Source organism: Trichechus manatus, unplaced genomic scaffold (genome assembly GCF_000243295.1).
Source record: "Trichechus manatus latirostris isolate Lorelei unplaced genomic scaffold, TriManLat1.0 scaffold00111, whole genome shotgun sequence".
Lineage (NCBI taxonomy): Eukaryota > Metazoa > Chordata > Mammalia > Sirenia > Trichechidae > Trichechus > Trichechus manatus.
Genome location: NW_004444047.1, coordinates 7,471,003 through 7,493,423, shown reverse-complemented (window position 1 = coordinate 7,493,423; position 22,421 = coordinate 7,471,003). Strand labels below are relative to the sequence as shown.

Sequence of the window (22,421 nt, the reverse complement as noted above, 5' to 3'; positions counted from 1 at the left end):
TAGCCATGAGTCAGGGGTGAGTGACTCAACGATCGCTAACAACAACAGCCATGAATCAGGGGCAACTCAACAATCGCTAACAACAGCCATGAATCAGGGGCGACTCAACGATCACTAACAACAGCCATGAATCAGGGGCGACTCAACGATCACTAATAACAGCCATGAATCAGGGGCGACTCAATGATCACTAACAACAACAGCCATGAATCAGGGGCGACTCAACGATCACTAACAACAACAGCCATGAATCAGGGGCGACTCAACGATCGCTAACAACAACAGCCATGAATCAAGGGTGACTCAATGATCGCTAACAACAGCCATGAATCAGGGATGACTCAACGATTGCTAACAACAGCCATGAGTCAGGGTGACTCAATGATCGCTAACAACAGCAGATAATGTGCCCTAGGTGCCAGGGTCCCTGAAACTCCCTCACACACAATGACAGCACAGAGACAGAAGGGACAGGCAAGTACCTGTGATGAGCTATGGAATGTGAGGTGGGCTGGGAGCAGGAGGGTCTCCCCGTCCCTGACGTCTCCAGCAGCCAGCGAGGCTGTGTAGCTGACAGTGAAGGCATCTCCAGCTGCTCAGAGAGAACACACACGGGCGTGAAAGGAGGCTTTCCCATGCAACCACCCACCACCCCCAGGCCCAGCCAGACATCTTGCTTTTGGGGTTCAGAAGGAGGCCGCTCTCATCTCCCCAAGTCTGCAGTAATGGAGTCTTTCCCATCCCACACGCTGTTCACAGGGAGAATTCTCTGAGTGGTAAACGGGAGAAGAATCAACTAGACTACTTGGCTCCTGGGCCCCCTCTTTTCGCCCCTTGAAATGGAGTGTCGGGGGGCGCAGGAGCAGCACTCTGCTTCTGCTTGCCAGAATCTTACCTGGGCACCCCACCCACACCCCATCCAACACTGCCTGGGACTGAGTGTGTTATGGATTGAATTGTGTCCCCCAAAACTATGTGTTAGAATCCTAACCCCTATACCTGTGGGTGTAATCTCATCTGGGAACTAGGTTTTCTTTGTTATGTTAATGAGGACCTATCAGAGTAGGGTGTGTCTTAAACCTAATCACTTTTCTATTTTTATTGTTGTAGTTTAAGTGAAAGTTTACATTTCAAGTTACTCTAATACAAGAATTTATACATACTTTGCTATGTGACCCTACTGCTCTCCCTATACTGTGACAGCACACTCCCCCTTTCCACCCTGGATTTCCCGTGTCCATTCAACCAGCTCCTGACCCTCTCTGCCTTCTCATCTCACCTCCGGACAGGAGCTGCCCATTTAGTCTCATGTAGCTACTTGAGCTAAGAAGCACACTCTTCACGAGTATATTATGTCCCATAGTCCAGTCCAATCCTGGTCTGAAGAGTTGGCCTCAGCAATTGTTTTAGTTCTGGGTTGACAGAGAGTCGGAGGGCCATGCTTTCTGGGGTTCCTCCTGTCTCAGTCATACCATTAAGTCTGGTCTTTTTACTAGAATTTGAGTTCTGTTAGACCTAATCACTTTTGAGATACCAAAGGAGCAGATCAGGTGCAAAGAGAAGCAAGACAAATGGGGGAAAGATGGATGCCATGTGGAGCTCTCCAAGGAATCAAGGAACGCTGGGGCCACAGAAGCTGAGACAAGGACCTTCCCCAAGAGGGGACAGAGGGAAAGCCTTCCCTTTGAGCCAGTGCCCTGAATTCGGACTTCTAGTCTGCTAAACTGTGAGAAAATAAATTTCTATTCGTTAAAACCAACCACTTATGCTATTTCTGTTACCAAAAAAGAAAAACCAAACCCATGGCCATCAAGTTGATTCCGACTCATAGCAACCCTATAGGACAGAGTAGAACTGCCCCACAGAGTTCCCAAGGAGCAGCTGGTGGACTCAAACTGTCAGCCTTTCTTGTTAGCAGCCATAGCTCTTAACCACTGCGCCACCAGGGCTCCATTTCTGTTACAGCAGCACTAACCTGGGATTCACTGAGCTCACACACTTTGGAAATCCACGATCCAGGCGGGATCTATTATTCCCAACACCACCACTCACACTGCCACAGGGAGTTTTTACCGCCCCTCAGGCCTTGGCAGGTGGAATATTAGCTGCTGCTACGTGGTCATTAGGAGTCGGAATTGACTTGACAGCAACGAGTTTGGTTTTGGTTTTTTCTAACACCCCCAGGCAGCTGGGTACTGCAAGCACTAGGGGGCACTGGTGAGTCCCCTTTGCCCTGGTGTGAGGAGGCAGCAAGGAAGGAGGTGGAGAAGGCACCCATGGGTTCCTGCACCCTGTCCACCCACAGAGTGTCCCAACCTCGTGGCCTCTAGTTATCTCCAGATGGCTTAGTTACACCGTTCCCCAGCAGACGGGTTTCTGAATCAAAGCACTCTCCCAGCAAGAAGTCAGGACCCAACAGGCCAGCCCCACCTGCTCCGGAGGGGTGGAGCCCTATTGCTAGGAAGAGGCCACACTCGGTTAAACCCCAAGATAAACTAACAGGTCCTGGGGTCCTGGATGGGACAGAGAGGAACCTCAAACGAGTTCTGGGGACAGAGGGACCCCCACAGTGGTTTTCCGATGTGGGAGGCAGCAACAATGTCTCAATCCCACTTCCTAGAAATGGAGCCAGCACGCACGGGGGTCCTTCTCCATCTTCTGTCAGAAATGCGGGGTTCACACATTATCTAATGAGGATTCCTCCCCCCACCCCGAGGTGACGCGCTTCTTAGGTCCCTGGGTGACGCTCAACTACTAACCAAAAGGTTGGTGGTTCGAACCCACCCAGTGGCACCACCAAGAAAGCCTGGCCATCTGCTTCCATACAGATCACAGCCTAGAAAACTCTCTGGGACGGTTCTACTCTGTAACGAGTCAAAATCAACTCGACGGCAACGAGTTTGGTTTTTGGTGAGGTGATGTTCTCAGGGTGTGCCTTGGCATCCGACAGAGACCAAAGGCCCTTGAAGTTAAAACCAAGAGGGGCATCTCCACCCCTACTCGTGGTCACAGGCCCTCTGAGCCTGAGCCGTGGTCTGCAGAAATGTTGAGTGCTAGGCCTGGGGACATGGCCCTGTTGGCCAGAGGCTGACCACTGGCTTGTTGTCTAAACTGGGTGGTTGTGGGGCTGAGTGTGGTACTCCAACAGGCTTTCTAAAAGTAGATAGCCAGGCTTTTCTTCCAAGGTGCCTCTGGGTAAATTTGAACCACCAAACTTTCAGTTAGCAGCCAAGGGCGCTAATCATTTGCACCACCCATGTGTCCTCTTTTCGGACACTTAATGTAAATGGAAGGAGCCCCGGTGGTGCAATGGTTAAGCGCTCCGCTGCTAAATGAAAGGTCGACAGTTCTAACTTACCCAGCAGCTCCACCGGAGAAAAGACCTGGCGATCTGCTCCTGTAAAGTCACAGCCCAGAAACTATGGGGCAGTTCTGCTCTGTCCTATAGGGTCACTCTGAGGCAGAATGGACTGACGGGCACGAAACAACGACAGTAAATGGAATCTTACAATACGTGGTCTTCCACGTCTGGCTTCTTTCACTGAATGTAACGTGACTTGATTCACCTATGTGGTAACGTACCAGCACATTATTCCTTTTTACTGCTGAGCAGATTCCCTTGTGTAGACAGACAGCATTTTGTTTCTGTAAGACTCTTTTGTGTCCCCTTAACTCCGGGGACTTGGTAAAAAATGGGCATGGGAGAAAGTTGGCGTTACACCTATTCGGCCTCTAAGACAAAGGAACTACGTCTTTTCCACTGCTGAAGGAACCCGAACTCCTCTAGAACCCCACGACATGACGAAAGTAATTAATGTCACTGAATTATACCTGTAAAAGATGTTGAAACGGCAAACGTTTTGTTACATATAACTTATTTTTAAAGGTTATGTAGAGATATGAGCCCGCGTGGCATAAATGGCTTACACTCGACCACAAACCTAAAAGGTTGGCAGTTCAAACTCACTCAGTGGTTCTGCGGAAGAAAGCCCTGGAGAACTGCTTCCTTAAAGATTAAAAACCAAAAACCTACTGCCGGCCAGTCAGTTCCGACTCGTAGCAACCTCATAAGGTCTCCAAGGCTGTAAAACTCTACGGAAGCAGACTGCCACATCTTTCTCCCTCGGAGCCACTGGTGGTTTCGAACCTCTGACCTCTCGGTTAGCAGTCGATCATGTTAACCACTGAGCCACCAGGGCTCCATAAAGATTATAGCTAAGAAAATCCTATGGAGCAGTTCTACTCTATAATACATGGGGTTGCTATGAGTCGGAACTGACTCAACAGCAACAGGTTTGGTTTGGTTTTTAAGTAGAGAAAAAACAAGAATGTGCCTGGCACACACCACACAATCTGTGGGTCCCAGGTATGCTCCTCATCTGCCATCCCTGCCCTGTGTATGCTCTGAGGTTACCTTGCAGAAACTTCTTTCTGAAAGCCTGGAATCCTTCTGACGTCTTATTTCCAGCGGACTCCCTCACGGTGAGGCCGGTGATGTTGTCCAGCAGCACCAGCTCTGAGAGGTTGGCGGCCGAGGGCGACCTGGTGTTGTTCACGAGAAGCCACACGTGAGCGGTCTGTGGTCCACTCTGCCCAGACACCTAGGACAGGAAGAGATGGGATCACTTCCGGTCTGCTGCGACGTCCCCCCTATGTACATGCCCTACACACGCAGGAAGAAGGAGGCTCTACAGCTGCACAAAGCTTCTGACAACCGACCGGGCTCCGTCTGATTTCAGGGCCCCAGGAGAGTTTCCACACATGCTTGCTTGTGCAGCTGTTGCTTGGAGACAATTTCAAAGACACTTGTTGTTGCTGGTTGCCATTGAGTCAATTCTGACTCAGGGCAGCCCCAAGTGTTACAAAGTAGAATGGCTCCATAGGGTTTTCAAGGCTGTGACCTTTTGGAAGCAGACTGCCAGGCCTGTCTTTCTGAGGCATCTCTGGGTGGGTTTGAACCGCCATTCTTCTGGCTAGTAGTTGAGCACTTAACCGTTTGCACCACCCAGAAACTCCATTCGAAGACCTAGGACCCTACGAAGCAGTGAAATCATTGCCGCAGAACAACTTGGAAGAAAAAAGACCCAAGTGCAGAACTGCAGGGAAGTGTGTGACCATCGGTGTCACCCAGAAAAGCAAACAGCAGACCGAGTTACTTAGAAGCATCAGTCGTGGCCCCAGAAGGCATCTCGGGCATTAGCAAGTTCCCCAAGGAAGGAAGGAGGCTGGAGGACCCTCGAGAGCAAGGGTCATCAATCAACTCTTCAGGGCTTCGGGTCCCATGGCCACACTATGGACTTCACACAGGTTTTACCCATAAAGCCAAGATGGGCTGACAAGTCCTGTACTGCAAGGAAGCCCTTCCCAGAGGCCTGCTTACTGCAGCGCCAAGCCCCTTCCCACCCTCCCTCTGGGGGGAATGAATGCTGCCCAGGCCTCTCTCAACCAAGAATCAGGCTGGCCTCATTCATGGTCCTTGTTATGAACTGAATTGCATCCCCCGCCAAAATATGTGTTGGAGTCCTGACCCCTATTCCTGTGGCTGTGATCCCATTTTGGAATAGGTTTTCTTTGTTACGTTAATGCAGCCATATCAGAGCAGGATGTGTTCTAAACCTAATCACGTTTGAGTGGTACGAAGACCTGAACTAATATCTTTATATCAATGTATCAGGCAGCATAGAGTCAGACACCAAAACCAAACCAAACCCATTGCCCCATAGGGTTTCCAAGGAGCGGCTGGTGGCTGCAAACTGCCAACCTTTTGGTTAGCAGTCGAGTTCTTAACCACTGCCCCACCAGGGCTCCAGATACAGACAAGCAAGGACAAATGGGAGAAGCCAGATGCCACCTGCATTGGGCAAATCTGCTGCCAAAGACCTCTGTGAAGTGTTAGAAGGCAAAGATGTCACCTTGAGGACTAAGGTGCACCTGACCCAAGCCATGGTGTTATCAATCACCTCATCTGCATGAGAAAGCTGGACGATGAATAAGGAAGAACAAAGAAGAAATGCCTTTGAATAGTGGTGTTGGCAAAGAATATTGAATATACCACGGACTGCCAAAAGAATGAACAAATCTGTCTTGGAGGAAGTACAACCAGAATGCTTCTTAGAAGCAAGGATGGTGAAACTACGTCTTATCTTACTTACTCTGGACATGTTAACAGGAGGGACCAGTCCCGTGAGGACATCATGCTGGGTAAAGTAGAGGGTCAGCAACAAAGAGGAAGACCCTCAACAAGATGGATTGACACAGTAGGTGCAACAACGGGTTCAAGCATAACAACGATTGTGGGCATGGTGCAGGACTAGGCAGGGTTTTGTTCTGCTGTACAGAGGGCCGCTATGAGTCACAACCGACTCGATGTCACCTGACAACAACAACAGCTTCGTAAACTGTGACAAAATAAATCTGTTTGTTAAAGCCACCCGCTTGTGGTATTTGTTACCGCAGCACTAGATAACTAAGACAGCCCTGACTCCATGTTCTTCTCTGGGCTTCTTTCCAACACTTCCTCCCAGAGCCTCACTCTACAATCCATCAAACCCACCACCCTGTCTCTGTCCTCTATTCACGTATGTTGATCTTTCTAGATTACCCTGTTCTCCAGGTCACTCCCTCTGTCCCTAACTCCTGTGCCTTCTAAACTACTCAGCTCAAGGGTCACCTCCTCCAGGCAGCCATCCCTGGCACCGCCAGGCCTATCAAAGCACTGATCCCACCCTCACACTGCCCTGCAGTCGCCAGTCTTTCTCCACCAGATGGCGCACTTCTCATGGAAGGACTGCCTTATACAGTCCTGGATCTCCAAGGCTGGCGAGGCGCTGACCTTGTGAGTCGGTGCCCTGTACCCCTTGGAAAGATGGAGGCCAGAAGAGGCAGATCCCATATTCCAAACTGTAATACAAGGACAGGGAGCAGGGGAGGTTCAGTGGTAGAAGTCTCACCTCCCATGCAAGAAACCTGGGTTCGATTCCCAGCCAATGCACCTCATGCACAGCCCCAGCCCATCTGTTAGTGGAGGCCTACATGTTGCTAGGATGCTTAACAGATTTCAGCAGAGCTTCCAGACTAAGACAGACTAGGAAGAAAGGCCTGGCGATCTACTTCCAAAAACCAGCCAATGGAAACCCTACGGATCCCAATGGTCCGATCCCACTGTGTATGGGGTTTCCGTGAGTCGGGGGCCAACTCAAGGACGGTAGGTAACAACAGACAACACGAGGGTGATAGAAATAACCATCCCACGGGATTATCAGGTTAAACAACCTAACAGGCATCCAACGACTTTTTGTTAACTGTCAAGCACCATATCAATGTTTATAATCCATGAGAAAATATACCATACTTTTTTCCGCATTTGAAATGATCACAGTGGATTTCTACTACCAATAAATTAACTGTCAGAAAAACAGTCTCAACTGTGGTGCTGCTATATAAAATATAAGATCCCTTGTAAGTTACTTGATGCCCATGTATTGAGGTTCCGGTAGGTAACCCTGTGATCTGGTTAACACGTTTAAGACTCTATTAACAAATGATTTCCGCAAAGTCCAATTACTTTCTCCTCGAGTATAAGCTGCCTATGGACACTTACCACTGCACATTTCTGAAAAACGACTCCATTCTCAGAAGTGCCTTGAACTTCTCTTGAAATGTCTCCGTACTATAAGACAGAAATTATTAGAAAGCCAACATTATTTCATGCTACACATATTTAAGGTGCGCCTGATGCAAGTCATGATGTTTTCAATCACCTCATATGCATGTGAAAGCTGGACAATGAATAAGGAAGACGGAAGAAGAACTGATGCCTTTGAATTACGGTGTTGGCAAAGAATATTGAATATACCGTGGACTGCCAGAAGAACAAACAAATCTGTCTTGGAAGAAGTACAGCCAGAATGCTCCTTAGAAGCAAGGATGGCGAGACTGCATCTCACATACTTTGGACATGTTATCAGGAGAGATCAGTCCCTGGAGAAGAACATCATGCTGGGTAAGGTGGAGGGTCAGGGAAAAAGAGGAAGACCCTCAATGAGATGGATTGACACAGTGGCTGCAACAATGGGCTGAAATATAACAATAATTGTGAGGATGGCGCAGGACAGGGCAGTGTTTCATTCTGTTGTACGTAGGGTCTCTATGAGTTGGAACCAACTCGACAGCACCTAACAGCAACAAACATTTAATAAAAGCACAGTATGACAAGCATTGTAAAAAGAGGGTAAAGGAATTACTTCTGCTAGTAGGAAACTGCCTGCAGTAATTTTGAAGATTTTTTTATTAAAAAATATACCTGTTTAAAAAACATGTAATGGGGCTCATATGGGGTTATATATACAAAGTACTAAGCACAGAGCCGGGCACACACTAAATATTAATGAAACGTTCACTGCTATTCTGAGCAGCGTCATTTCTGTAACAGCTGGGAATAGAATCGGGCTGGTTAAAACAGAAGCTGGAACCACACTTTAAAACCATTAAATGAGGCAGCCTAAAGCTCAGATTCAAACGTTCTCATCATCTAAATATGATACGTTGCAAAGATGAAATAGCAGTTTGGAAAGATAAATGGATTTGCTGCCAAATGGTAACTACAGTGAAACCTGTGAAAGCCGGAACTCGGCGGGGCTGCCTTGTTTTTCCAGGTCTTGCAAATTTTCTGCCTTTGACAGGGTGTAGTCTTACCACTTTTCTATCCTCTCTATTAGTGGAAAATATTGGAACTTTCCTTCTATGACAGGTTTCCGCCTTACCCAGGTTCCAGCTTTCGTAGGTTTTACTGTGTATTTAAAGAAAGGAAAGGAATATGCTTTTTTGAGGAACAAAAGCCTATGACATTTTATACATGGTTAGCTGAAAATTGGTTTCTTTCCAACTTTTGATCTTTTTGTTAACATATCAAACTTGCTACTTACCAGGCGGTGTGCTGGAGAAGACTCTCTTTTGAATAAGGTCTTCTTGGTCCATGAGGGTATAAACGCGAATATGGAATGTGTCCATGGGCCGCCTGAGGCTGCAGAAGTCAGGAGTGGGTTAAAGTCTTCAGTTTTCCTGTTGCGTTTCACTCCCAATGGGGTTTCCACTGCCAACAGCGGTGGACACTTGTTACATAGTGCAGAGAGGCAGTAAGGCACAGTGGTCCAGCCCTGGAGGCAGGCCACGTGGTATGTGGGCAGCACTTGGAAAACGTGTGCTGAATGAATGACATACTGTCTCTCTGCCATGAAAACTGAGACATGCTCACTTGGAGGCTCCAGCATCGTCTCCTTACCCAGGTTGTGTGCTAAAATGCACTTTCCTGGGCCCCACCCCAAACCTACTGAATCAAGACCGCTAGGAAAGGGCAGGGCCCAGGGTGATTCTTCCACACACGGGACATTACAGTCCTGAGTTCAAATCCTAGCTCTGCCACTCAGCAGGTATGAGTCCTTGGGCAAGTAACCTAAACTCTCTGAGCCTCAGTTTGCTTGGCTGTAAAGTGGGGAGAAGAATACATCTCACCTCACTGGGTCCTTCTGAGGATTCAATAAGATGAGGCGCAGAATGCATCTGGCACCTCCTACGGCAGAGTAAGCCCTCAACACCACCACCAATCAGTATTAAGTGTGAAGGGGATCACAGATGCCAGCTGAGTCATCCAACACAAAATTCCTCCCTCTGAAATGATCTCAGTGTGGTTATTTTTTTGAAAATTCATGAACGCTACGTGTCATGGGGAAACCCTGGTGGCGGAGTGGTTAAGAGCTACAGCTGCTAACCTAAAGGTCTGCAGTTCGAATCCACCAGGTGCTCTTTGGAAACCCTACGGGGCAGTTCTACTCTGTCCTATAGGGTCACTATGGGACGGAATTAACTCAACAGCAACGGGTTTATGCGTTATGGGTTGACTTGTGCCTCCCAAAAAGATATGTTCAAGTCCTAACCCCCTGTCCCTGTGAATGTGACCTTATTTGGAAATAGCATCTTTGCAGACGTAATTAGTTAACACGAGGTCATCCTGGAGAAGGGTGAGCCCTAATCTGAGATGACTGGTGTCCTTGTAGGAGGAGAGACAGACAGACAGAGGAGAACACCAGGTGAAGCCAGGACAGAGACTCAGACACACGGAAGACGTCATGGGAAGACGGAAGCAGGGCCAGGAATGCCTGGGGCCACCGGGATTTAGAAGCGGCAAGGAAGGCTCCTCCCCCAGAGCCTTCACAGAGAGCACAGCCCTGTGGACACCTTGACTGTGGGCTTCTAGCCTCCAGAATGGTGAGAGAGCAAACGTCCATCAGTTTAAGCCACCGCTCTGTGTACTAGAAAATGAATGCCTTAGCCCCTGGGACTCGGGGTCAGTTATCTGGACTAATGCTCGCCCAGCAGACGGAGGCAGAAGGAGATCTGACTGCAGACAGAAGGGGCTCATGCGACAGAAGCACAGGGAAACAGTCAGAGCAGAAGCAGCTACGCCTCTGGCTTTGAAGACGGAGGGAGGACCCACAAGCCAAGGAATGCAGCTCTAGATGCCGGAAAGAGCAAGAAGACGGGTTCTCCAGAGAGCCTCTGGGGGGAACGTGGCCCTGCCAACACCATGACTTTAAACCAAACCCACTGCGGTCGAGTCAGTTCCAACTCACAGGACACAGCAGAACTGCCCCATAGGGTTTCCAAGGCGGTAAATCCCTACGGACGCAGACTGCCTCATCTTTCTCCAGCAGATCCGCTGGTGGGTCTGAACTGCCAACCTTTCTGTTCGTAGCCGAGCACTTTAACCACTGTACCACTGTGGCTCACCTTGACTTTAGCCCAGCGAAACTGATTTCAGACTTCAGGCCTCCAGAACTGTAAGAGCACGTATTTGTGTTGTTTTAAGGCACTAAGTTTGCAGTGATTTGTTACAGAGGCTAGGGAGAGCAACTCGGGTCACATAACAATGTATGTACAAATTTTTGGATGAGAGACTAACTAGAATAGTAAACTTTCAGTTAAAGCACAACAATTAAAAAAAAAGATGAATTCTGACATAAAAAAATTAAAAAAAAAAAAGAATGTCTGCCTTGAGCTTTGTGCTCTTCTAAAGAGCTATCTATATGGGATCAGATCGACAACAGCAACTCGCAAGGTTCAATCAGTGTACATGAAGAAACTGTTGGATTGGTATATGTTTTGCTATGTATATTCTGAACAACAAAATCAATTAATTAATTAAATTGACCAATGAAAACCCTACGGATCACAACGGAACACTGTCTGATCCACAAACTACCATAGGGATGGCGCGGGACCAGGCAGTGGTTCATTCCATTGTGGGTGGGGTCACCACGAGGCAGGGCCAGCGCTACAGCAGCTCACAGCAGCAAACAAAACTACAAATTCTGTGTTTTATTAATCAGACTCCTTCACAGGGGAATTGAGACGGACCCACCTTACCCTCAATTCTGTTCTGTGGTACTGAAGCTCTAGCCAGCTGCTAGAGGCGGCGGCGGCACACTGCCCTTGTTTCGTGAGGCCAAGACTTAACCTCTTGGCCAAAGGTGGAGAGATGGCAAGGGGGTCCGCAAAGAGTGAGGGAGGTAGGGGGAGGAAGGATAAATCTTTAGGGTTCTGATTCTCTTTCATGAGCAAAACAGTGAAAACTCCACCAAAAGAAAAACTCACCCGCAGTTTTAAAATGAGAGCTTTCACCATCAGGCCAAATCATACAGGAAAAATCCTAAAAAAAAAAGGCACAAAGTCATTAACTGAAGAACATATAAGGAGTGGATGGAAGTAATTTTCGTAAGTGGCTCACACTGAGATTACTTACACTTTCATCTGGAAGTCTAAAGTACAGGTAGTCCTCTACTTACTACGTATTCAAGTTACCATGGACTGCACTTACAACAGTCCATTTTTTTTTTATCATTGGTAATATGTACTGCATACAATGTTGCAGCGTGTAATTTTCTGATGATACTATTCTCATGCCAACCCCCAAAGACAATTAAGATTCGCTTTATAAAGACACTGATAACAAAAGGCAATAATTATGAAAACTGAAAAGAAAGAGAGATATTCGACTTACATCAGAACCGACTTACTATAAAGTCATCGAAACGGAACCTCATCGTAAATTGGAAATCACCTGTATATAGTCAGACAGACCTGGGTTTGATTTCTAGCTCTGCAATTCACTAACCCTGTGACCTCGGATAAGTTTCGAACCTCTGAATTCCAAGGTCCTGCAAATTTTCATGGAGTAGCGGATAAAAAGATAGATGGGTTGGGGGAGCTGGATTCTATTTGGAACCATTTACTCACTATGAGTCCTCAGCCCAGTCTCTCAGCCTCTTCTGGACCTCAGATGCTGTTATAGATTGAATTGTATCCCCCCCACCGCCCATCCCAAATATGTGTTGGAATCCTAACCCCTATGCCTGTGGAGAAACCCAGGGGCGTAGTGGGTAAAAGCTACGGCTGCTAACCAAAAGGTCAGCAATTCAAATCCACCAGGTGCTCCTTGGAAAACCTATGGGACAGTTCTACTCTGTTCTATGGAGTCGCTATGAATCGGAATCCACTCGACGGCAATGGGTTTGGAGTTTTTTTGGGTATACCTGTGGATATAATCCCACTGGGGGACAGAGTTTTTCTTTATTATGTTAATGAGGCCATATCGGCATAGGGTGTGTCTTAAGCCAATCACCTTTGAGATAGAAAAAGAGCAATTAAGCACAGAAGAAACCAAGCACAGACAAGGGAAGACAGATGCCACATGAAGACTGCCAAGGGAGCGAGGGATAAAAGCTAAAAAGAAACAAGGACCTTTCCCCAGAGCCGACACAGACAGAGCCTTCCCCTAGAGCTGGTGCCCTAAACTCAAACTTCTAGCCTCCTAACCAGGAACTCTTGTGGTGCAACGGTTAAGCACTCGGCTGCTAACCGAAAGGTTGGTGGTCCAAACCCAGCCAGCGGCTCTGCAGGAGAGAGACCTGGAAATCTGCTTCCATAAAGATTACAGCCTAGAAAACCCTATGGGACAATTTTACTCTGTCACACGGGATCGCTGAGTCGAAAATCGACTCAACAGCACCTAACACAAGCCTCCTAGCTGTCAGAAAATAAATGTCTGTTCATTAAAGCCACCCACTTGTGGTATTTCTGTTATAGCAGCACTAAGAAACTAAGACAGATCCAGTACCTGAAAAGTGAGGGCCTCAAAGTCTCCTCCCAGCTCAAGTAGACGTTTAGCCTTGTTTAGTTATGAAAATGTGTCCAAAGTGAGCCGGGCCAAACCCTTCCACTCCACCTTTGTGAATACTGGACCCTGGGAAAGCCCAGAACCTTCTACTGCATAACAATAATAATTGCCGTACGGGATCCAGCCCTCACAATGTGCCAGCCACCACGTTGCATGTTCCCACTGAATTGTACACTGTGGTCCTCATGACAACCCACTGAGTGTTATCCTCATTGGAGAGGCAGCATCCTGAGATGCAGAATGGCAAGGTGACTCACTCCTGGTCACACAGGTCATAAGTGGTAGAGACTGGCTTTGAACCCAGAAGCGTGGCTCCGGGACCTTTGCCCACACTGTGATACACTCGATGGCTTCCAGATAGTGGAAGGAGAAAGGATGTGTGTCATGGATTGAATTGTGTCCCCCAAAGGTATCTGTCAACTTGGCTGGGTCATGATTCCCAGTATTGTATGATTGTGTACCATTTTGTAATCTGATGAGATTTCCTTATGTGTTGTAAATTCAATCACTATGATCTACTAAGACGGTTTAGGGGCAGTTACATTAATGAGGTCTACAAGACTGGATAGTGTCTTAAGCCAATCTCTTTTGAGATATAAAAGACAGAAGCGAGCAGAGACACATGGGGACCTCATACCACCAAGAAAGCAGTGCAGGGAGCAGAGCGAGTCCTCTGGACCTGAGGTCCCTGCGCAGAGAAGCTCCCAGACCGAGGGAAGATTGATGACACAGACCTTCCTCCAGAGCCGACAGACAAAGCGTTCCCCTGGAGCTGACACCCTGAATTTGGACTTGTAGCCTACTGGACTGTGAGAGAATAAGCTTCTCTTTGTTAAAGCCATTCACTTGTGGTATTTCTGTTAGAGCAGCACTAGATGACTAAGACAATGTGCAAAGGTGTGAGACCTTGAGTGCCAAATGGGACACTTGGGAGCCTGGAATTGGGGTCCAGTCCCCACGGTGAGTTCACGTGGCTAATGCTTAGACGGCCCTCACACGGGCTGGGCCCCCGGCAAAGCACTGGCAATAGGATGGTCACCAAGGATAGAGAGGACACTGTTGTGGTCACTGCGTCTGCACACCTGGAAAGCTTTCCCCTTCTGTGGTCACAGTAGGACTATCCCCTTAGCCCCAGGAGGGGCCGTGGGTCTCAGGCCCCGCCAGTCACAGGTCCCCACGTCCCTGGACATCCCTCAGCCTAGGCAGCTGTGCTGGGATGATGGAGCCTCGATGCTGGAGGCTACCTGTCCCAGCTACACAGGGGACACCCATCCACAGTGACAGAGCACCACGTCAGCTCCTGGAGGGACGCCAACAGAGCAGTGCAGACAGACAGAGGGAGGAGGAGACAGGCAGAAGTGAGAAAACCCATGGGAACTGATGCAGCCGTCCAGCCCTGCCTGTCAACACTCCCAGCAGTCCCAGCTCACGGCACCTCGGGCTGGGCTTAAGGTAGGGGTGGCGTGAAGAATCCTATTTAAAATAGTCAATTAAAGTCCAGTCACATCATGGAGTACTATGCCACTATTAAAAACAAGGCAGATCCATTTTACCTAGAAAGAGCCTCTGTAACAAGCGAAGTCATCAAGTCACAAAAAGTATGAAGGATATGATCCCATTTAGTAAAAATGGGATTTATATATATTTAGAATATTATTTATATATAACAATATTTAATAATTATATGAATATAATTATAATTTATACATAAATACATTTAAATATTTAACAATATGTTTAGTGATATATTTATATCTTTAATAATAATAATATTTATACATTTAATATGTAATCTTATATTTGTTGTTGTTAGGTGTCATCCCGTGAATTTTCAACTCACAGGGACCCTATGTGCCCCATAGGGTTTTCTAGGCTGTAATCTTTGAGTCACTATGAGTCAGAATCGACTTGACAGCAACAAGTTTGTTTTTTTTTGTAATCTTTACAGGATCTGATTGCCAGGTCTTTCTCATGTGGATCAGCTGGGTGGGTTTGAACCGCCAACCTTTCCATTAGCAATAGAGCACTTTACCGTTGTGCCACCGGGGCTCCTTCATCCTACATTTAATAATATAATAGATAATATAATAGCGATAATATCCCTTATAGTATCATTATATATTGTAACACCTAGAAAGGGAGATACTAAAGTGGTAACATTGGTTACCTGTGAGGGGAGGAGCAGGGTAGGTAGAAGCAGTAGACTCATCATTTTATTATGCCATATACATCGTTTAATTTATTTAAACGAAGTGCATACGTCTATGTGTTATTTCAACAAGAGTGTGTTAATCTAATCTAACTATCAACTTGGTTTGGCTATGGTGCCCAAACCCAACTGGGCCCCAAATAAAGCAGATCACCTTCCACAGTGTGGGTGGGCCTGATGCAATCAGTTGAAGCCTTAAGAGCAGACAGGGAGTTTCCTAAGGTGTGTTCTGCCTCCAGACTACAAATAGACACATTGCCAGAACCCCCCTCTCTTCTCTCTTCCCATCGCCTGACCTGCAGATTTTGGGGAAAGCCTGCAGGAACCTGTAGCCTGTTGACTGAAGTATGGATTTCAGGACACAGACTGCAGGAACCTCCAGCCTGTCCCTGACCCACAAACTCTGGACTTGCTATGGACCAGCCCCCCACAATCACGTGAGCCAGTTACTTAAAATGCATCTTGAATGAATGCTTCTGCATTCAATCTGCTGCAATATCACACCCCTGTCACCCTGAAAAGGAGTCCCTGGGTGGCACAAACGGTTAAGCACTTGTCTACTAATCAAAAGGCTGGTGGTTCAAGTCCGCCGAGAGGCACCTCAGAAGACAGGCCTGGTGACCTACTTCCAAAAAATCAGCCATTGAACCCCATGGAGCACAGTCCTACTCTGACACACATCAGGTCGCCATGAGTCAGAGCCCACTAGAAAGCAACTGGTCGGTTACTGGTCACCTCTGAAAAAACCCCACGTAACTTGTGAGAAAATGAGAGTGGAAAAGGTAAACAATGACCTTGTCCTATTATGAAAACAGCTCTGACTCCGTGGAGCCCTGAAGGGGTTCAGTGACCCCAGGAGTCCCAGCACTCCACTTTGAGAATCACTGAGGTAAAGGCAGCACACTCATGAGTGCTGAATGAAGAAATGAAGGAAGATAAAAATCCAGCCCCACAGGAACTCACGGTCCAGCCAGGAAGAAAGAGAAGTCCCCCAAACTACGTGACAAATGTTCTCACCATGGGAAGTCCACATATCGTGGGGCCAGAGTGGGGAATATGCCAAGCCCTTCCCACCTAGCGGAGTCCCCGGGTAGTGCAAATGGTAAAATTGCTCAGCTGCTCACCAAGAGGTTGGAGGTTCAAGTCCACCCAGAAGCACCTCAGAAGAAAGGCCTGGCAATCTACTTCCAAGAAAATCAGCCATTGAAAACACCATAGAGCACAGTTCTACTCTGACACGGGGTCACCATGAATCAGAATTGCTGGTTTTTCCCACCTAGGGGGCTGAGCCCGCGCTGTTCCCTCTTCCTGGGACATCCCATCTCCCAACTCTTTCCCTGCTAAACCTACTCATCCTTCAAGTCTCAACTGAAGTACCCTCCTCTGACCTCCCAAACTGAAGGACTTCCCCCATCACTCTCCCTCATAGCTCCCCATCATTTTCCTCATAGCACTTAATCACTAGGTGCAATAATGCATTTGCCTGTTTGTTCAAAGTCTGCCTCCCCAAAAAATGTAGAACAAAATTCTAACTCACACAAAAAAGACCAAACTTACTGGCCTGACAGAGGCTGGAGAAACCCCGAGAGTATGGCCCCTGGACACCCTTTTAGCTCAGTAATGAAGTCACTCCTGAGGTTCACCCTTCAGCCAAAGATTAGACAGCCCCGTAAAACAAAACGAGACTAATGGGGCACAACAGTCCAGGGACAAGGACTACAAGGCAGGAGGGGACAGGAAAGCTGGCAGTAGGGAACCCAAGGTTGAGAAAGGAGAGTGTTGACGTGTCGTGGGGTTGTTAACCATTGTCATAAAACAGTATGTGTACTAACTGTTTAATGAGAAACTATCTGTTCTGTAAACCTTCATCTAAAGTACAAATAAAAAAAAATTTTTTTTTAAATTGAAAGAATTTAAATAAAAAAAAAGTCTGCCTCCCCAGCACCCGGCACAAAGCATGGTACTTAGCAAAGGTGCAATAAATGTATGTACTGAGTGAATGAATGAACGCGGGAGACACCTGCCAAGGCTCCGAATAATCACAAGAACAAGGAAAACAAGCGCCATCAGGAACGGGGCTTCGGAAGCAGGCATGCCGGCACTGTTGGGAGCAGCAAGCCCGAGAGGTCCCACGGTGAGGGAGTGGCACAGTCGGAACTCGTCGGAACTCCACGCTCAAGGCCAAGCTCTTCCCTGCAAAGCCCATGGCAGGACCATCTGAGGCAGGCCCAGAGCGCTGCAGGGAGGTGGGCCCAGGGTAGCCGGGATGAGCAAGGCGCCCAGGGCACCGGGAGGTGCTTACTCTGGTTTGTGCAAGGTCCAAGCCCTGGGACCAGGGGCAGGTGACCATGGGCCAGCTGGGTGTCCTAGATAGTCTCAGGCCCTTTCCAGAGGGCGCTGCCCTCTCTCTTGACAGAGGCAAATGTCCACAGAATGTTCCGGAAGAGATGTGCAAGTTGGGAGAGGCTGAGGCACGAATGGGCTGAGTGTGGGGGCAACAGCCAGTACACAGGACATGCATAGGGGTGTCACCGCTCCTCCCTGGGTCTTGGTTTTCTCTTCTGCAAAATGGGCCAGGTATTTCCCACCTCACCGGGCAGAAGCAAAAAAAGGGCTGTGTAAAAATGTTTTGTCATGTATAATTTTTTAAAAGCGCAGCAAATCAACATAATATTGTTTGTGTTTCTCTAGTGAAGATCTAAGAAAACACACAATGGAGAGTGGACAAAATCTCATTTAAGAGCCCTAAATCTCTGTACCCAGTACCCCAGGGCCCTCAGGTAGAGAACCAGAAACAGCCACCTGGGGAGAGCCAGAGAGGACCCCGAGCTGTCAGCAGTCAGAACACGGGACTCCAGGTGTCAGTGGTCAGGACACGGGACCCCGAGGTGTCAGCGGTCAGGACACGGGACGCCGAGCTATCAGCAGTCAGAACACGGGACCCCAGGTGTCAGCGGTCAGTACACCAGACCCCAAGGTGTCAGCGGTCAGGACACGGGACCCCGAGATGTCGGCGGTCAGGACACGGGACCCTGAGCTGTCAGCAGTCAGAACACGGGACCCAGGTGTCAGCGGTCAGGACACGGGACCCCGAAGTGTCAGCGGTCAGGACACGGGACGCCGAGCTATCAGCAATCAGAACACGGGACCCCAGGGGTCAGCGGTCAGGACACCGGACCCCGAGGTGTCAGCGGTCAGGACACGGGACTCCGAGCTGTCAGCGGTCAGAACGCAGGACCCCAGTTGTCAGCAGTCAGAATGCAGGACCCCAGGTGTCAGCAGTCAGGACACCAGACCCCGAGGTGTCGGCGGTCAGGACACTGGACCGGCCATTCCTGGGACAGGAAGCCTGGGTTTGCTCCCAGGAGCACTGGGGCCGGGGGAGGGAAGCACGGGTTTGCGGGCGTGGTAAGCAGAGAAGGGAAGTGGTTGGGCAGAAGCCTCTCGGAGAACAGATGCCAGAGGATACAAATCGGGGGTGTGGGAGACACAGGGGCCTCAATCACCCAGGGCCAGAGGATATGGGGTGGGGCTTGACCCGGGTGGCAGTGAGTCGGGGGAGCAGCAGACATGGGAGTCCATTTGGAGAAAGTCAGTAGGATCTGGTGATTAGCTGTGGGGAGGGAGGGACATCTGAGGCGATGGCCAGGGTTCTGTGCCCTTCTAAGTTTGGGACCGGAGAGGGAGGAGCAAGGTGAAGTGACAATGAGCTAAACCTATCAGCCAGAGGAGTGCAAGCTACTCAAAACCCGGCCAGTAGTTTCAGCTCTTTGAACAAGCACCGGTGGCACAGTGGTTAAGCACTTCACTCCTAACCAAAAAGTCGGCAGTTCGAATCCACCGGCCGCTCCTTGGAAACTCTATGGGGCAGTTCTACTCTGTCCTATAGGGTCGCTATGAGTAGGAATCAACTAAACGGCAACGTTTGTTTGTTTTCTTTTACACTCTGTGGGTGGCTCTGCTACCAACTGAAAGGCTGGCAGTTCTAATCCGCCCAGAGGTGCTTCCGAATACAGGCGTGGCGATCTGCTTCTGAAAAGTCACAGCCTTAAAAACCGTACGGAGCAGTTCTACTCTGCACACATGGGGACCACTTGTGTCTGAATGCACTCCATGGCAACTGGCGGCTGACACTGAGGGCTTCTGAGCCGGGGGCATTACTCAGAGGAATCAGCTAAGTCTCAGGCCGCCCCTTTGGGGTAGATGGTGTGATTGATGGTCCCCGATTTACTGATCAGGAAACAGAGGCAGGGAAGGGACGTGACTTGCACCAGCTGATAGAGCTGGCGGGCTGCGGAGCGCGGATCCTCCCGGCCAGGGCTCTCCGCCCGCGGCTGCTGCGCCCGCGGAGTCTCCACCTTTCCTCGAAGTTTGCGACTACAGGCGGACTCGGCTACCGCACAGTGCGAGGAATCCTAGGCAGATCCTGCCCTTCCTTTCGGATCCTCTGCCCAACGCTAAGGGGGCCTCCTGCCGCCCGCGGGTATAGACGGAGCGAAGCGGCCCGACTCAGACCTGAGACTTGGGGGCGCGTGCCGGTGGCCCGAGGCGCCGCGGGGGCTCTTACCTGCGCCGTACGTTCGGGCCCCGCTCCACTCGGCCCGTGAGGTATCCCCGGACGGGACCTGGTCCCGGGAGCCGCGGGGATCCCCGGGGGAAGCTGCGCGCCCAGGGGGCGCCGGAGGAGACCCGCGCCCGCAGGCAGCGCCAGAGCCGCGGCCAGAAGGCCCCCGGCCAGCACCCACGGGGCGCCCACGGGGCTCATCGCCGCCGAGACGCGGGACCCCGAAGTGGCCGGCGCCGCGGAGTGACGGACGCTTCCGGACCCCAGGCCCGCCCCTCCGCCGAGCATGCTCAGTGCGCGCGGCCGCCCGAAGTTTTCTGGAACCGACCTGGGCATCTGGGGCTTGGCGGGCCTGGAGGCTGCCAGGGAGAGGGAGGGAGCGCCGCTGGCGGAGCCGCTGCCACGCTCGGTTTGCTGGGCTCCACCCCAGGGTTCGGCCCTGCCCAAATCAGGTCGCATCACTTCCCAGTCCCAAAGCTTTCAAGGATTCCAAGGGCCCCTGCAGAGTCCCTGGGTGGTGCCTAACCGAAGGGTTTGAAGTTTGAGTCCACCCAGAGACAGACAACATGGAAGAAAGGCCTGGCGACCTACTTCAGAAAAATCAGCCACTGAAAACCCTATGGAGCACAGTTCTACTCTGACACACACAGGGTCGCCATGAGTTGGAATGGAATCAACTCCACTCCAACTGGTTTCTGGTTTAAGAACCCTTTTGCTAATCTCTGCTCGGTTCTCTGAGTGTGCACCCAGACTCACCTCCTCCAGGCAGCCTTCTCTGACACACACACCTGGGCTGAATCAGAGTCACCTCCAGGTGCACCAGCCCTAAGAAGCATTTGGAGAGACAGGGGCAGGTGTCCTGGAGAGGCCAAAAGGGACAAGACATCACAGGGAGGGGAAAGTGAGGGGGGCTGGCAGCACTGGCTGTGTGATGGGGGCAGACGGAAAAGCAACCCTTGCTTCCTTTCGGGTTCCGTTCCCACAGTGCAGCACCCCCTGCCTCAAGCCCCTCCACTGCCAGCCCCTGGTAGATCAGCTCCTGCACCGGCCCAGTACACATACACACACACACACACACACACACACACACACATTCCCAGTCGGAGTCAGGGAGTCAGGCCAGCACATGATGCCCTGTCATGCCTGGTAAAGTAGAGGGTCAGTGAAAAAGAGAAGGACCTTCCATGAGGTGAATTGCCACAGTGGCTGCAACAATGGGCTCAGACGTAGCAATGATGGTGATGATGGCGCAGGACCCGGCAGTGTTTCCTTCTGTTGGACATAAGGTCGCCATGAGTCAGAGGCAACTCCATGACAGCTAACAACAACCACAACCAAGAAATACACAACATAAAGCAATAACTTCAGGTTATCGCCCCTGTGGATGTTCTCAGGAGCCAAGCTTACCCGTCTCTAACTTGAAGACTCTTCTAAGGAGACATTTGAGAAGCTCTGCAGAGCAGAGAGGAGCCCTGAAGCCAGGCAGACATGGATGTGACTATATTCTGCCCCACTCCCCACTGTGTGACCTTGAATGAGTCTCCTCCCCTCTCTAGCTGTCAGTTTCTTCATCTGTAAAAAGGAATTTGGGGTCACAGCCCCCACCTTGCCCACCTTGAAGGGTCGATGAGATAATGAAAGAAATGAGACTCTTGAGCTGCACAAAGCCCCTGTGTTATGAATTGAATTGTGTCCCCCAAAAGACAGGTTGAAGTCCTAACTCCTGTACCTGTGAATGTGACCTTGTTTGGAAACAAGGTCTTTGAAGAAGTTATTGTTCTTGCTGTTGTTAGGTGCTGTCCAGTCGATTGTGACTCATAGCGACCCTGTGTACACCAGAAGGAAACACTGCCCGGTCCTGCGCCATCCTCACAGTTGTTGCTACGTTTGAGCCTATTCTTACAGCCACCGTGTCAATCCATCTCGTTGAGAGTCTCCCTCTTTTTCGCAGACCCTCTATTTTACAAACCATGATGTCCTTCTCCAGGGACTGGTCCCTCCTGATAGCATGGGGGATGCTTGCTTCTAAGGAGCATTCTGGCTGTACTTCTTCCAACACAGGTTTCTTTGTTCTTCTGGCAGTCCATGGTCTATTCAATATTCTTTGCCAACATCATGATTCAAAGGCATCAACTCTTCTTCAGTCTTCCTTATCCATTGTCCAGCTTTCACATGCATATAAGGCAATTGAAAACACCATGGCTTGGGTCAGGCACACTTTAGTCCTCAAAGTGACATCTTTGCTTTTTAATACTTTAAAGAGGTCTTTTGCAGCAAATTTGCCCAGTGCAATACGTCATTTGATTTCTTGACCGCTGCTTCCATGAGTGTTGATTGTGGATCCAAGTAAAATGAAATCCTTGACAACTTCAATCTTTTCTCCGTTTATCATGATGTTGCTTATTGGTCCAGTTGTG

General features: G+C 49.5%; 1 protein-coding gene across 1 annotated transcript in view; it reads right to left on the bottom strand.

The window, feature by feature from the left end:
* EVC2 (EvC ciliary complex subunit 2) overlaps positions 1–11,704 on the bottom strand; it is a 195,952-nt gene extending 184,248 nt beyond the window's left edge. Inside the window, exons 1-5 of the mRNA XM_023737957.1 lie at positions 11,650–11,704; positions 8,925–9,091; positions 7,601–7,669; positions 4,415–4,601; positions 483–592 (exon numbers count right to left, since the gene is read on the bottom strand). Coding sequence (XP_023593725.1) covers positions 483–592; positions 4,415–4,601; positions 7,601–7,669; positions 8,925–9,091; positions 11,650–11,692 — 576 coding nt within the window. The 5' untranslated portion in view covers positions 11,693–11,704. The remainder of the gene's footprint in view (positions 1–482; positions 593–4,414; positions 4,602–7,600; positions 7,670–8,924; positions 9,092–11,649) is intronic.
* Between the last annotated feature and the right edge of the window lie 10,717 nt (positions 11,705–22,421).